Below are 14,964 nucleotides of genomic sequence, written 5' to 3'. Positions count from 1 at the left end.
AGAAGAGGAAGAGGAAGAGAAGAGAAAGTGGAGGGAATGAAATGAAACACTGAAGAAGGAACGGTTTAAGGCAAAAAAACGGAAAACGCGAGACGCAAGCGCAAAAGCACGGAATAGGAGCGATTAAGCGAATCTCAATCTTGATTATCGATTAACAGTGGTCGATGATCGATGCCAAAGATGAAGCACCTGCTGAGAAAGCTTCACATCGGTGGTGGCGCTGCCACCATCAACCCCAGTCCCAATCACAACGCATTGTCGTCGCACGCTCACAATCACACTCCCCCTCCCTCCACTTCCACGCTCCCTTCTCCCTCCGTCGTTTCGGATCGGAGCCCCGTCGTCGTCGAGGCGCAAAACGAGGTCGCCGATTTCAATTTGTTGCAGGAGGAGGAGTTTCAGATGCAACTCGCGCTCGCAATCAGCGCCTCCGATTCCGATCGCCGCGACACCGCCGAATCGGCCCAGATCGACGCCGCCAAACAGATCAGCCTCGGTTACTCTGCTTCCCTCACTGACACTCATGCCCTCGTTCAGTTTCAATCCCTTCGATATTGGGTAATGTTTTAATTATTATTTAGGGTAACGTTTCTATATAAAGCATTTTCTCGTTTTCTATCTCTCGTAACTGAAATTAGCCAATTAGTTTACTGTAAATGATATTTAATGGCAGTTTTGTTTTGTTTTTGTAGTTTTTCATTTATTTATCTGTTTTGGATACTGGATTAAGTTTGGATTGGTGCTATTTATAGATAATAGATAATTCTTGAAATTGAAAAGGGAAATAAAATGAAACTGTTAAGTAGAATTATTTTTGGAAATGTGGTTTTTGAGAGTTTGTGGTTTTGTTAATTTGGCAGAACTACAATGTGATTGGCTATGATGAGAAAGTGATGGATGGGTTTTATGATGTTTATGGAGTTACCTCGAATTTGGTTGAGCGGGGGAAGATGCCGTTGTTGGTGGATCTGCAGACGGCTTCTGTCTCGGGAGATGTTGATTGTGAGGTGATTTTGGTGAACCATGTGGTTGATCTTGAGCTCAATCATCTTGAGAGGAAGGCGTGTAGTTTGGTTGAGGAGTGTTGTGTTTCTGAACTGGGACTGGTTTTGAGTGGCTTGCTTCAGAAGCTTGCAGATGTTGTTGTTAATAGAATGGGTGGACCGGTTGTTAATGCTGAGAAACTTACAAAGATGTGGGCTATGAGGGGTCGTGAGTTACGGGATTCTATGCAGACCATTGTCCTTCCCCTTGGCTGTCTTGATGTCGGACTTTCACGTCACCGAGCCCTACTTTTTAAGGTAAGATTTGCCTCAATTTATTGATTAGAGATTTGCATGGGAGATTCAAATTTGAACAATTGAGTTAAGATGACTAACTGCTTTTTTGCAATTTTAAATCATCATCTAATTGTATGTGGAAAGGCTTTTTTTTCTTCTTTATTGTGGACTGGTATGGGCCATGTTATTTGTTCTGTTTGACATGTGTTGTCATTAAAATCAATCATTCAAATGCTATGACTACATTTTTTTATGCTTATCATCTGTTTTAACAGAAAAATTTACATTTTATTAAACAATTAATATGTGCAAGACTAAAATGAACTTCTTTTATCTCTTTTTAGCAGAAAGCATTTAGTTCTATGTTACCTTCAATTTCAAAGTTGGTCAGGTTCATGCAATTTATTTGATTTCAACTAAAGCTAACTTCAGTCTTCTGGTGCTTAGGTACTTGCTGATAGGATTAACATTCCCTGCATGCTGGTAAAAGGGAGCTATTATACTGGAACTGACGATGGTGCTGTGAATTTGATTAAAGCAGATGATGGAAGGTATTTATCTTACGGTAGAATGTTATTTCCCTTTTTATTATTGCTTTTAAGGTAGTTTAATTCAATAGACACTTTTAGTCAGCCTATGATGTAATTGGCGACAGTTGGTATATATGTTCTATTGAGTTAGAAACTCTGCATTGCACGTTTACACTTCATCATCATGGTGATCCAGACTTCAGAGGCAGGGTTTCCAAAATCAATTTTACTTCACTCTTTCCATTTTTTTTACTTCTGCTGCTTTGTAAAACTCTGCGTCTCCTATGTGATGAGGAAGCTGGTCCACCTTTGTGTAATTAACAAGTATATAACATTGTTGAATGAACCAATGAACCAGAGGATATTGTGATGTCTGTGATTTAGGTTGTAAGGGAATGATTTTTTAATTCGTTGGATTACATTAACTGCAGTTAATCATATTTTGATATTTAAAATTACTTTAAGTTACTCCACATGAACTTACTTTTTTGAAAGGAATTGAACCACAAACTGTTTATCTTGTACTACCTTTGTTCCTAAATATAAGACTCTTTTAACTAATTCACACCCTTTAAGAAAGTAGCATTAAAATTGTTAGCAATTTGTATTATTTTTCCAAAATTATCCTTAATTGTTTTGGAACTCACCATCTCTCTTTCAACTTAATTACTCTCTACCTAATTAATTAATGCATGTTAATCTTCTTCTCCAATCCTTATAAGAGAGAGAATGCATTTAAATTTTTAATTCATAGCATTTATTGTTAAGTAACAGAGGATATTTTGGTCAAAAAATAATTAATGCAAAAGACAACTTGAAAAGAGTCTTATAAAAAGGGACAAGCAAATCTGAAAAAAGAGTCTTATATTTAGGGACGGAGGTAGTATCATTTAGCATTATTCTCTGCATATTTGGCTAATGGCCTTTTGATAACCCAAACAGTACAGGTCTTACTTTATGTTGGAACAATTTCAAGTATTGTTATTAATTCGTTGTACTGATGCAGCGAATACATTATTGATATGATGGGTGCTCCTGGCACTCTAATTCCTGCTGAGGTACCCAGCAGCCAGCTTGGAAACAACAGTTTTGCTGTTAGGGGTTGCTCAGAGATTGTAGGACTACCAAGCAAGACACATTCAATGGTAGATGATGGAACTGGTGTGCTGGGAGTCTTTTCTGATTGTAGTAGAATTTCAACAATGGAAAGGGTCCAGACAGAAGAATTATTAATTATGGGCAGTCAAACAAAGCCAGATGAAAATAATCTTGTTAAAGTAAATGAGACAAGGAGATTTGAACATACAGAAGCATATGAATGCTCATCTCATACAGAACCATCACCTGCAGAGAATATGCGTGTAAAAAATGTCTCTAAGTATGTTCTCAGTGCAGCAAAGGACCCAGAATTTGCCCAAAAACTGCATAATGTTCTAGTAGAGAGTGGTGCCTTACCTCCTCCTGATCTTTTTTCAGATATAAATCCCCAAGATAGGGGTGTAGATAAAGTAAATGAAAACATTGTTGATTCTGTTCAAGCTGACAACTCTCTCATACCCTCACATGGGGTGGGCTCTGCCAGTGATACTAAGTTATGTCAATCAGCTGACTGGTTAGCGGAACAGCAAAAAGAATTGCATAGGAATGTTGAATTTTACAATTTTTCACAGGGTAGTAATACAAGGAATGGGTTTGTAAATGTTTATGATAGAGATAATGACATAGAGCAATCTAACACAATCAATGTTGTTTTGGCTTCTATCCATTCACATAAGATATGTAAAGAAAAGCGTCCTGAATCTTCCTTGCCCAAGGCAGCTCTTTCCTGCAAAATGCATAATGGGGTTGACTGTTTCTGTGAAGATGAAGAAAATGGCTTTAGAAACAATGTTGAAGCTTCTTTAAATAACAGTGAATTACGGAAAGATTCAGCCATTCTAATAAATGAGATGGGGGTCAATGGAGATTGTTATGATGGTAGAAACAAGGAAGTTAACCCAGTTCTTGGCGAAAGCTCAGAATGGGAAATTCAATGGGAGGATCTTGATATTGGTGAGCGTATTGGTATTGGTAAGTGTATTTCCTGGATTTAAATGTTATATTTTAGATATAAAAGTTATATAAAAACATAAGGCTTTACATGTATAAATATCTTTTAGGGCTCCTTTTTTGCACTTTTTTTATTTAAATAAAAAATTGCTTTTTTAGTTAAAGCATATGTTTTGAAAAAGGGTCTAGCTGACCTGTGCCCTAGCATTTGCTTTTAAAATATTTATAATAATTCTGTAAATTTTTCCATAAAAAAATGTAAAGGCCTCTTGAAAAAAGTTGTTTTAGTGCTTTTGTCATAAGCTAAAAGTAGTAGTTTCTGAAAAGAGGTCTAAAACACATTGCATCATAGAACACTTTTTTTAAGCTTAAACAAAATGGCCATTAAAAAGATAATTGGGAACTTATAATATCTTAATTGTTTCTTTACACAGAATTGGAATTTTAGATATTGCTATTTAATATAATAATATATTTCATTTATAGAGATCTAGTACAAGCTGGTTGGAAATATGCTATGCGCCATGTATTTTTTTATTCTAACCTTGTAAACACATGTCATTGTAGGTTCTTATGGTGAAGTTTATCGTGCTGATTGCAATGGCACTGTAAGTCCACTCACATTTTTCTTGTCTTCAGTACATCAACAGTTTCCTTTCTAATGTTGTGATTTCGTTCTATTTAATAAGTTCCTGGAATTATGTAATCTGAAAATTTTCAGATAACCCCTTAATGACTTCATCATTTTGGTTTGTGCTTAAGTTTTAAAATGCACATTAATATTTGTTGCCCCCATGTCTTGTTTCATGTCATATTATGATTGTGAATTTGTGATCACAGTTTAACTTACAATGTTTTTACTTACTCAATTAAGTCTATTCCTTGAGTAATTTTGTGAAGAAAGAACCCAGAATGTCCATGAAATTCTCACTTATGCAGAAATTTGTAATTCCATGCTATTGAGGACACTAATTAATGTTCAGGCTTGACCTAGTCTACATCTACATGCTCATTAAAACAATTAAAAAGTGTAAAATGCAATAGTACTTTATGAAGTGAAATTGCTTGTCTCAGGAGCTGGTAAATTACCAATTATTTTTTCTGTTAACCATTCTTGAAATCAAGATCAATCATTATTCAGATTCCAATAGAGTTAGGGGTGACAATGGGTCTAGCATTAATCTTATTTTTGATAACTTGGCTTCATGCAGGTCTTTGAACTTGCTCCTTCTTTCTATATGACTGTCAAATATTTAATAAATTGCTTTTATTTGACTGTGAAATATGGACGAATATGCACACTGTTTTTTTTCCTTATGCAAATAGACACATGTGGCCATATGTCTCTTCCTGGTTCCATTTATGTCATGTTGATTTGGTGTTGGAACTTGTTGCTTGTATCCATATATGAAGATCTTCTTATACAAGAGTTGCTTTGATTGTGAAAGTACTTAGTAGTTTTTTTGTGTGCTGATTTTGGTAATTTGGCATGAATGGGTTGGCATGACAGGAAGTTGCTGTAAAGAAGTTTCTGGACCAAGATTTCTCTGGTGATGCGCTAGCTCAGTTCAAATCTGAAGTAAGCTATTGTCTCTATATGCACATGTATAAGGCAGTCATATGCGCATATAATATTCATGCCCATTTATTGCTTTTTGCAGGTTGAGATCATGATAAGGCTGCGGCATCCTAATGTCGTGCTCTTCATGGGAGCTATTACTCGCTCCCCACATTTCTCTATCTTGACAGAGTTTCTTCCAAGGTCAGTTTTGTTTTATGCATTAAGTTACGTAGTATTGGTTGGGAGATTGCAGGAAGGATGCAATTGTATGGACTTTTTTTTTGTGTGATTTTCTTGAAAAGTCTATTATATATTGATATGAAATGTTCCTTTATTGATACTGTACAGTGTATTTTGTTTTATTGATGTTGTGTTTTGGCATATAGCCAACTTGCAACTTCGGTCCTTGGTCACCAAATCAATTAGTTGATTTTCTATATTATTGTTTTGCTTGTTAAAGTGTATTTGTCTTTGGCATACAGAGGCAGTTTATATAGGCTATTGCATCGTCCCAATCTTCGACTTGATGAGAAGAAACGGTTGCGCATGGCTCTAGATGTGGTATGAAGTTGTTAATACTTACCCATTCTTTTTGTAGTAGAAATAAGAAATATCTTAGAAAGAAGAGAGGAGAAATACAACTAGCCATAGGGTGAACACCAAATAGAGGCCATGAATATAATTCTATCCCAAAGTAAGTGTAGGGGCTCAGAGACTTCCTTATAAATATGAGCATTCCTCTCCAACCAAATAACTGTATAAACAACACATTGCCACACAACCTTAGCTTCAATATTCTTATCAAACCCTTCATACTGAACCATAAGGATTTCCAATGTTGAGGGTCACCCTATTCTCACCAAGAACCCCACAAATAATCCTCATTTTAACTTTATATATTATTTCTCTCTTTCCTTATTGTGAATTTACCGTGCACTTGTCAGGCTAAGGGAATGAATTACTTGCACACGAGCCATCCTCCCATTGTCCACCGAGATTTAAAGTCTCCAAATCTTCTTGTTGACAGGCATTGGGTTGTTAAGGTATTCTACTTGAAGTCTTTGTCTTGGGAGTTTAATTCACAATGTTGAAAATAAAAGGAATATCAATTGATTGCTTGAAGAGAGAAATAAAACCATTGAGAGTGAAAATAGACAATTATGCTTGCTTGTTAGAGTTTACCAAAGGTAAAAAAGAGTAATAAATATGTTTTTTCCCCATTATTAACAAACTTATTCTGCTGACCAATTTGAAAATTGAAGAAATATCAATTTATTTATTATAGTTTCAATAAATTGGTGGTTGGATTTTATTGATGTAGTTGTTGTATTATTTGAATGATTTATTTTTAAGTTTATTAGACGCACGTGCTTTAAAAGGTCTTGGACTGAGAGGTAAGGAACTTTTGTTGTGGAATGGAAGTATTCAAGACAAGGTAAGAAACAAAAGAGAATGTTTTAAAGCCTTACATGGGTCCAACATTGCTGAAAATTGGGCAAGGTATCGAAATGCTAGAAATGAGGCAAGGAATACTGTGAGTGAAACATGATCTAAAGCGTTTGAAGAATTTTACAAAGATCTTGGGACAAAGAATGAAGAACATACAATATATAAGCTTTGCTAGAAATAGAGAAAGGAAAACCACATATTTGGGTCATGAAGAAGGATGTATTAAGGATGAAGAAGGGAAAGTTTTGGTCCCAGATCTAGATATTGGGGGAAAATTTTGGTTATAGATCAAGATATCAAAGAGAGATGGGAGAATTACTTTTATCAAGGAGAGTAGTTAGCTTTAAACTTGGGCTTTGGAGATAGACTTTGGAAACAAAATGGGTTTCTGTTTAAGTAGGAGTAAGACAAAGTATATGCATCACCATTTTAGCAAGAGACAAGGAAATCATACCACAAGTTTCTAGGTTTAAATACCTAAGATGAATATTACAAAAAAAAACTTCGTACCCCATTGCCCAGAGGCTCTTCGCTATGCGAAGGTATGGGGGAGGGATATTGTACGCAGCCTTACCCTTGCATATGCAAAGAGGCTGTTTCCGGATTCGAACCCATGACCAACAAGTCACCAAGGCACAACTTTACCGCTGCACCAGGGCTCGCCCTCAATTAAGATGAATATTACAAAATGATGGGAAAATTAATGAGGATGGTCATACACAGGATATGAGCAGGATGGATAAAATGAAGAAAGGCGTTAGGGATCACTTACGATCATAAAGTATCTACCAAACTTAAAGGCAAGTTTTATTGTATAGTTATATGTCTGACTATACACTATGGTAGTGAATATTGGGCTTTAAAGGGACAAGAGAAAAAGGTGGGAGTAGCAAAAATGAGAATGTTAAGATCAATATCTGGTTACACAACAAAGTACAAGATACATAATTGTTTTATATGGGGAGGTATTAGCATGACATTGATTGAGGAAAAGATGACAAAATTTGGTTTAAGTGGTTTGGACTTGTACAAAGAAGGCCATTGGAAGCATCAATGAGAGGAGTGGATTGTATGTTTTCTAGTGCTGTGAATAGGGGGAGAGGGAGACTAAGAAGGACATTGGAGGAAGTTGTTAAGAGAGATCTCATAGTGAATAAAATCTTTGAAGTTTTGTTCTTTAACAGAGTCAAATGCGTCCTATTCCAGAAATTTCTGGTATGTGATCATGTGACAGTTGCCTAAGCTATGTTTGGCACATGTTAAAACGTTTTCAAGTAGTTCTTAATTAATATGGCATTAGACTGGTGTCCAACACTATGTCTTACATAGCAAGTATGTTACTGGATTTGTTATAAATGACTCTTATGCTTTTGGTGCATCAAAATCTTTAAAGAATTGTCTGTAAATAATTTATTTTCACTTTTAACTCCAGCAAGTGATACACATAGAACTGTTGTACAGTTTATTAACTTAACCATTCATTCTAATTAAAGCTTGATGAAAAACAGAGCTTTTCTCTTTGCCTTGTGATGCCTTCACCTTTTTGTGACATAATTGAAAAGCCTTATCATTATTATTATTATTATTATTTATTGTTTGTTTGTCTTTTCACAGGTCTGTGATTTTGGTCTGTCACGAATGAAGCACCATACATATTTGTCATCCAAATCCTGTGCTGGAACGGTAACTTTTCAGAACTTGGATAAAATCTTTTGGAAATTCTGTTATTACTCCTTATTCACCATTGATATAAATTATCGCCGTAGTTGGTTTCATTGTAGGATATATAATTTTTACAATTAAAAAAACTAAATATATCTTTTGCCTGCAGCCTGAGTGGATGGCACCAGAAGTCTTGAGAAATGAGCCAGCCAATGAGAAGTAAGTTAATTCTGCATCAGTGTCAGCTTCATGGAAATATGATTTTGAAGTTCGTGATGTGATGGTTAAAGTTTGCAGGTGTGATGTGTATAGTTTTGGTGTGATCTTGTGGGAGTTGACTACCACAAGAATTCCCTGGCAAGGTTTGAACCCAATGCAGGTTGTTGGAGCTGTTGGATTCCAAAATAAACGGCTTGAAATTCCAGAAGATGTCAATCCAGTAGTGGCACAAATAATACGTGATTGCTGGCAAACGTAAGTTCTATTTCTCTACTTGGGATTTCTGATTGTTATTTTAATATCTAGCACTCTGAATGTCAAATGAAGATATGAAATATGTTTAGTAACCATGTTCCATCTCTTTATGACATTAGAATCTGGACTAAGATTCACAATTCTTGGAAAGAGGCCCTTTTCAAAGTTTGCTGTCTAGAAATTTGAGGGCAGATTGCCACTGCTGTAATTATCAAAGTTTTGCTATCTTCCTGCTTTTTTAAAGTTATGATTTTGATAATAATTTAATGACAAGTTAATATGCATCAGAATAAACCTTGGTCTTTAATTATATATTGATGGTTTAAATAAAATTTTGTTCCTTGTAGTTTTCATCCATTTGGGATTTGGTCGATATGTTCATTTTAGATATTGGTCCCTATGGGAACCAAAACCAGAATAAGTTGAACCTATAGGGACCATAGCTTCACGAAAAAGTGGTCATTAAGAACTAGAACCCAAATAAGTAAAGACTAGAAATTTATAAGGAAAACCTAAATGAGTGAAAAAATCTTATTGATATAGTTACATTGATAATACTGGTTTGTTCTATTTGTTTGATTGCTTTTAGTTGGGATGGTTTTGATTTGATGCAGGGAGCCACACTTGCGGCCATCATTCTCACAACTGATGTCTCGTCTTTACCGACTTCAACATTTGATTGTCCCAAAAACAAGCTCAACACATTAAACGAAGTTGTCTATAACATAGCTATTGTAATAATACTTAAAGCTGTTCCTTGGTTCAAAGAACCAGAACAGCTAAAGTTTTTCTTTTCTTTTCTTTTTTTCGTCCATCTTGACATATCAAGATATTGCTGAACTGGTAAGTGTCAGGTACATTCTAAGTTGGGACTGGACACAACCCATTCAGAAAAGAGCAGGGTCCCTCCCCAATATCTGCATAAGTGCAGTGGAGGTTTAGTTGGAGTAGGTACAAATGAAGAATCCCCAGAGGGAAGAAAGGCAAGAAACATAAAGGAAAAAAAAAAAGTACAAAATTATTCTTTGTCTGTAGAGGTCTTATTTGGAATTGTAACATGCGATCTCTCAGGTTCTCATGCAAATGTAAAAAAGAAAAAGAACAAAAAAAAAACAGAAAAAAAGAACATTATGTATTTCCCGTTACTCAGCTTGAGTTTTTCTTGAGCAAGTGTACTTCCTAGTTGTTATGATCATTATCTCTTGAAGGCTAATTTTATATTTGGCATGGACTGCAATATCCAAATTGCCAAAAATTTTATGGGAATATTAGTAATGTTTTGAATTTTTAGTTTTCAAAATAGTCGTTACTATGCTATTCGCTTAATGTCATAGAATATATAAAAGGACTACTGTCGTTTTATGCAATTAAATTAATAGATAACATGACAGATTCCTGATCTTCAATTACTGTCGTTTTATTGTGAATAACAATATATAAATGGATTCCATAAAAAATATATATATTAATAGATAACATGTAAAAAAACTTAATATTTTCAACATATTTAAATTAAGAATATAATATATTTTGCCCCTCATTATTTGAAAAATTAGTTTTAATTTTGGCTTTAATTCACTTTTGCTCCGTATAATTTTGTGATGATTATGCAATTTTGGTTCTAAAAAATTATTGTATATTTGATTTCAACTTTTTTTAAATTTAATAATTTTGGTCTAGCAAGATTGTATTATTAATTTTTAACAAAAATGATTAACGTGAGAGTCCAATCATGATGTGATAGTCCTTAGTATTATGATAACATAATGTTAGTGTCACATAAGCATATGTCTTAGTATCATGTCAAAATTGACTCATCTAGTGTCTGGTCATCATTAGTTTGCTAATTTTCATAAAAAAAAAATTGATTGCAGACTAATTAGTGACCAAATGTGAAATAAATATTTTGAGGAACCAAAGTTGCATAATCTTGAAAATGGACCAAAAGTAATCTTTTAATTTTTATAAGAAAATAATATATTTTTAATCTCAATATTTATTAAGAATAGCATGTTTTTAGTGTCTCTAAAGACTTTTAATGGAAATTTTTTATAATAAACTAAAAAACGTATTAAAATTTTTATAATAAACTAATATCAAATTTCAAGACAGTTTTTTCATGCATCATAAAGATATTTTAGTATTAACTTAAATTGTTATTATAAGAGAAGAAGAAAAATGAAATCCTGAGTGGATAATGGAAGCTAGTCTTAGGAGGGCGAGGCAGAGGAAGCGATAATGGCAATAAGAGGCATAGGAATGTCGTTCTCTGCTCCATCAACAACAAGACCCATACTTTCCCTCAACCCACGATTCCTTTCAGCGTCATCCACAATCCCATTATTTCTCGTTCCCAGCAGAAGCAGTTATCTGTTATTATCGTTCTCTTTCAGCAGGCCCGAAACAGAGTGCCCTGTTCCGCACGAGCAGCAGCCCATCAACGAGTACCAGTCCCTCTCGACTTCGTTCCCGTTCTCGTGGGCCGCCGGCGACGTGGTGGAGTACGCCTCGCGCCTCTTCGTGACGGGGGCGTCCTTCGCGCTGCTGCTGGGCCTCCCCGTGGCCTGGTTCGGGTCCGCCGGGGCCCAGGCCGAGCCCGCCAAGCGCCTCCTCTGCGCCGCCTCCAGCGGCCTCTTTGCTGTCACGCTCGCTGTCGTTAGGATGTATCTTGGCTGGGCTTATGTCGGGAATCGCTTGCTCAGTGCCACCGTTGAATGTATCTACCTTTTTTCTTCTTTACCCTCACTCTGTCGATCTACTTTCCACTTTATTTCTCAACAGTTTAATGACAACTTTGTGGAATAACTATTTTTCAACCGTGAATTCTGATAAGTTTGTTTGAATTTTGTAAGGCTTAATTATCTATTTGATCTTCAAATTATTTTAAATAGTTTAATTTTATCTTAAAATTTTTAAAAGTTTGAAGATCAAATTGATTTTTTTTAAGAATTTCAGGACCAAATTGAATTATTTAAATATTTAGAAATCAAATTAATAATTGAGTCAAATTTAATAACTACGTATGGGTTATGCACTAAAAATTATTATACTCACAATCTAATCACATAGCATCACCTGCTAAGTTCGTTGCTTTTTAGAATAATCATAATAAGAGTCATACCAAATGGTTATAGACTTACTGCGTCATCCAATTACAAACCATATTAAAATTGATTTTTAATCGATTGATAGTGTAAATTATTAATGTATGCCTATTATCATTAGAGTTTAATAAATATGTAGTGTGTATGTAAAATATTTTCGACCACCAATTGATTAAAAATTATCTTTTGTATGATTTTTAGGGTGATTATTATCAAAGTGAATAAACTTTTCAAATGATTTATGATTGTATGACAAAACTTATACTAATATTACATATTATTCCTTCTCTTGTTAGAGTTTAACAAATGGTTAGTGTAAATAATTTTATATTATTTATCAATTCAAAATCATTCTTAGAATAGTCTTTAAGGTAATTATTTCAAAACCAACTAACTTTTCATCCTTGCTGGTTTGTAAAATGTAAAAAGATGAGTTGAATACCTTTACCTTATTATTAGTACATTGTCATTTACTATTTTCTATGATTATTATAAAAGCTATCAAACTTACCATAATTATTGAATAACAATATAAATTTAATTAGAATACATTAATGCTATAATTGATAAACTATATAAAGCCATAATTGATAAACTATATAAAGCTATTTAACCATTCTTCTCTTGATTTTGCAGATGAGGAGACTGGGTGGTATGATGGTCAGGTATGCTCTCCCCCCCCCCCCCCCCCCCCCACCCCCCACATACTCACATTTAAAATCTGGGCACAGTGTAAGTTGTTATATAAAATATGCCAAATATCATTTCTTGCTTGAGGGTTCTACTGTATCCTTTATTTTTTCCGTTGTTATTTGGGTTCAAGATTACTTGTTTGTTTAGAGGTTTTATTTCTCCAAGTCGTAGTGAAGAATTCCAACATAATAAAATATATCACTCTTAGCTCCGAATCAATTTTCGTAGAATATTACTAGTGTAAATTGGTGTAGTCTGCCACAATAACAAAGTCTTATCCTATTAGGTGAGTGGGGTTGACTACATAGATCACAAAACATTATTCGCCATGATTAAAAATTAAAGTTTCAAAAATACTATTAAATCTAAGATCTCCTTTGATGATTTTTTCTAATGTCTTTTTCGGTTTTCCTCTTCTCCTTTTCCCTAAACTAAAAATCATGCAATCTATTCGTCTAACTTATGTTTCTTGTGACCTTCTTTGGACATGCCCAAACCACCTTAATCGATTCTGTCATTTTTTCTTCAATGGGTGCTACACTAATTTTCTCTTGTATAATGTCATTTTGTATTTTTTTTTTTGTATGATCACACATTCATCTTAATATTCTCATTTATGCTACTCTCACTTTTCTTTCATGTTGTCCCTTTAAAGCCTATCATTCACTGCCATATACTATCTTTTCTTGCAGTGCACCACAATCGTAAAGAAAATAAAGTCTAATATCTTATAGATAAGTGTTATATAACAGAGTAAATTACACTAATCACCGCTGAAGTTCCATGAAATTACACAAATATCTCTTGCTTTTTTAATATTACAGTGAACTCCTTTGTAGGGGATATCAATGTAATGTTTTCGAATATTAAGGACGTGTTAGTGTAATAAATAAGGAGGTGCCACTGTAATGTTTTCAAACATAAACGGTTGTTAGTGTAGGAATAGAAAAAAAGTGGTATTATATATAATTTGAAAAAAGCTCAGAGGGTGTGAGTATAATTGCTCTATAACTTTTGATATGGAATGGCTTATGAGATCATGATGTTGCTTGAAAAAATCATAGATGAATAATTTGATGGCATGGATGATGTGTGCCATGTCATTTGGACTGGTAAAATTACCCAGGCAAATATGGTCAATAAAATCTTTTGTGGTGTTCTTTGTTGTGCCCCTTTTGTATACCTTACAAAAATGCCTCTGCATGAGTTCTCTTTGTTTTGTTTTTGGGTGGTATGAACAAATATTGTATTCTACTACTTAAGCCTAAATATTTCTCAACAGATTTGGGTGAAGACTGCTGAAGTTTTGGCCCGCGATAGACTCCTTGGATCATTTTTTGTGAGTATTCTATTAAACTACTTCCACTTTTACACGTAACTTAACTGTTGCTGCCTGAGACTCCTGTGAACCAAGCCATTAGCATTATATTTTCTTGTTTTCTTTTGGACCTATATAACATAATTGTTTTTTAAGATTTAAGATTATGTGGGTTGTGAACTAGCTAGGATCACTATTGTAACTGAAACAGATATGCATATCAAATAGTGATATTGTGTCATCAAGTTTCAGGAATTATTTCCCACTTAAAACTGCAGATAGATATGCTTTTAGAAAATGGGAAGACAAGACACAATTATATTAAATTTTGTGCGTTTTGCAAATAGACACCTTGAACTTTCATCTGAACTTGAGTAATCTGCATAATGAATTGACTTAACCAATAATCTTTTCTTCTTTCTTTTTTTATGTTTAAGGTCAAGCCTGTACTGGGCAGATTGAAAATTACTCTAGTGAGTCTTGCAACTTCATTACTTGTATGTGCACTTATCCTCATTAACATTGATGGGGACCAAAACCTGACATCAAAAGAACCTAGAGTTCGAGTTGTACCTGGAGTTTACAATGATGATTCTGCAAGATTATTTGAACCAGATGCCTTTCGTGATGAACTTGATCTTCAATAATACATGTTGACCGCTTATACTAAAGAATTATCAACGCTGGACCCTCCATTCAATGACAGCATGTAGTTATTTGGGAGGAACGGGTGCTCCATATGTTCAGTATCAAATTCTATAATGTACATATCTTATATTTGCCTTTTTACACACCATATGTTTACTGTAAAGTTGAAAATAAAATGAACATATGTACATTTTCA

General features: G+C 34.4%; 2 protein-coding genes across 3 annotated transcripts; both read left to right on the top strand.

Annotated features, from left to right (window-relative positions):
* Window positions 1-10,289, top strand: LOC100779790 (probable serine/threonine-protein kinase SIS8). 2 transcript variants are annotated; one of them, XM_003545326.5, is made up of 13 exons: window positions 1-558; window positions 861-1,301; window positions 1,728-1,831; window positions 2,817-3,880; window positions 4,427-4,467; window positions 5,370-5,438; window positions 5,521-5,621; window positions 5,903-5,981; window positions 6,365-6,463; window positions 8,484-8,552; window positions 8,701-8,750; window positions 8,829-9,005; window positions 9,620-10,289. In XM_003545326.5, the coding sequence occupies exons 1-13, from the start codon at window positions 172-174 to the stop codon at window positions 9,711-9,713; spliced, it is 2,775 nt and encodes a 924-aa protein (XP_003545374.1). In that variant the 5' UTR covers window positions 1-171; the 3' UTR covers window positions 9,714-10,289. The 2 variants fall into 2 exon arrangements, with proteins under 2 accessions (XP_003545374.1, XP_040865271.1); XM_041009337.1 differs by lacking the exon at window positions 9,620-10,289 and having other exon boundaries at window positions 8,822-8,931.
* An 876-nt stretch (window positions 10,290-11,165) lies between these two features.
* Window positions 11,166-14,964, top strand: LOC100818101 (uncharacterized protein ycf36). The gene is made up of 4 exons (XM_003544482.5): window positions 11,166-11,721; window positions 12,746-12,774; window positions 14,085-14,141; window positions 14,558-14,964. The coding sequence occupies exons 1-4, from the start codon at window positions 11,244-11,246 to the stop codon at window positions 14,765-14,767; spliced, it is 774 nt and encodes a 257-aa protein (XP_003544530.1). The 5' UTR covers window positions 11,166-11,243; the 3' UTR covers window positions 14,768-14,964.

The sequence above is a fragment of the Glycine max genome, chromosome 14 (genome assembly GCF_000004515.6).
Source record: "Glycine max cultivar Williams 82 chromosome 14, Glycine_max_v4.0, whole genome shotgun sequence".
Classification (NCBI taxonomy): Eukaryota; Viridiplantae; Streptophyta; class Magnoliopsida; order Fabales; family Fabaceae; genus Glycine; species Glycine max.
The sequence above is the reverse complement of the archived record's forward strand: the minus strand, read 5'-3'. Positions and strand labels throughout refer to the sequence as shown.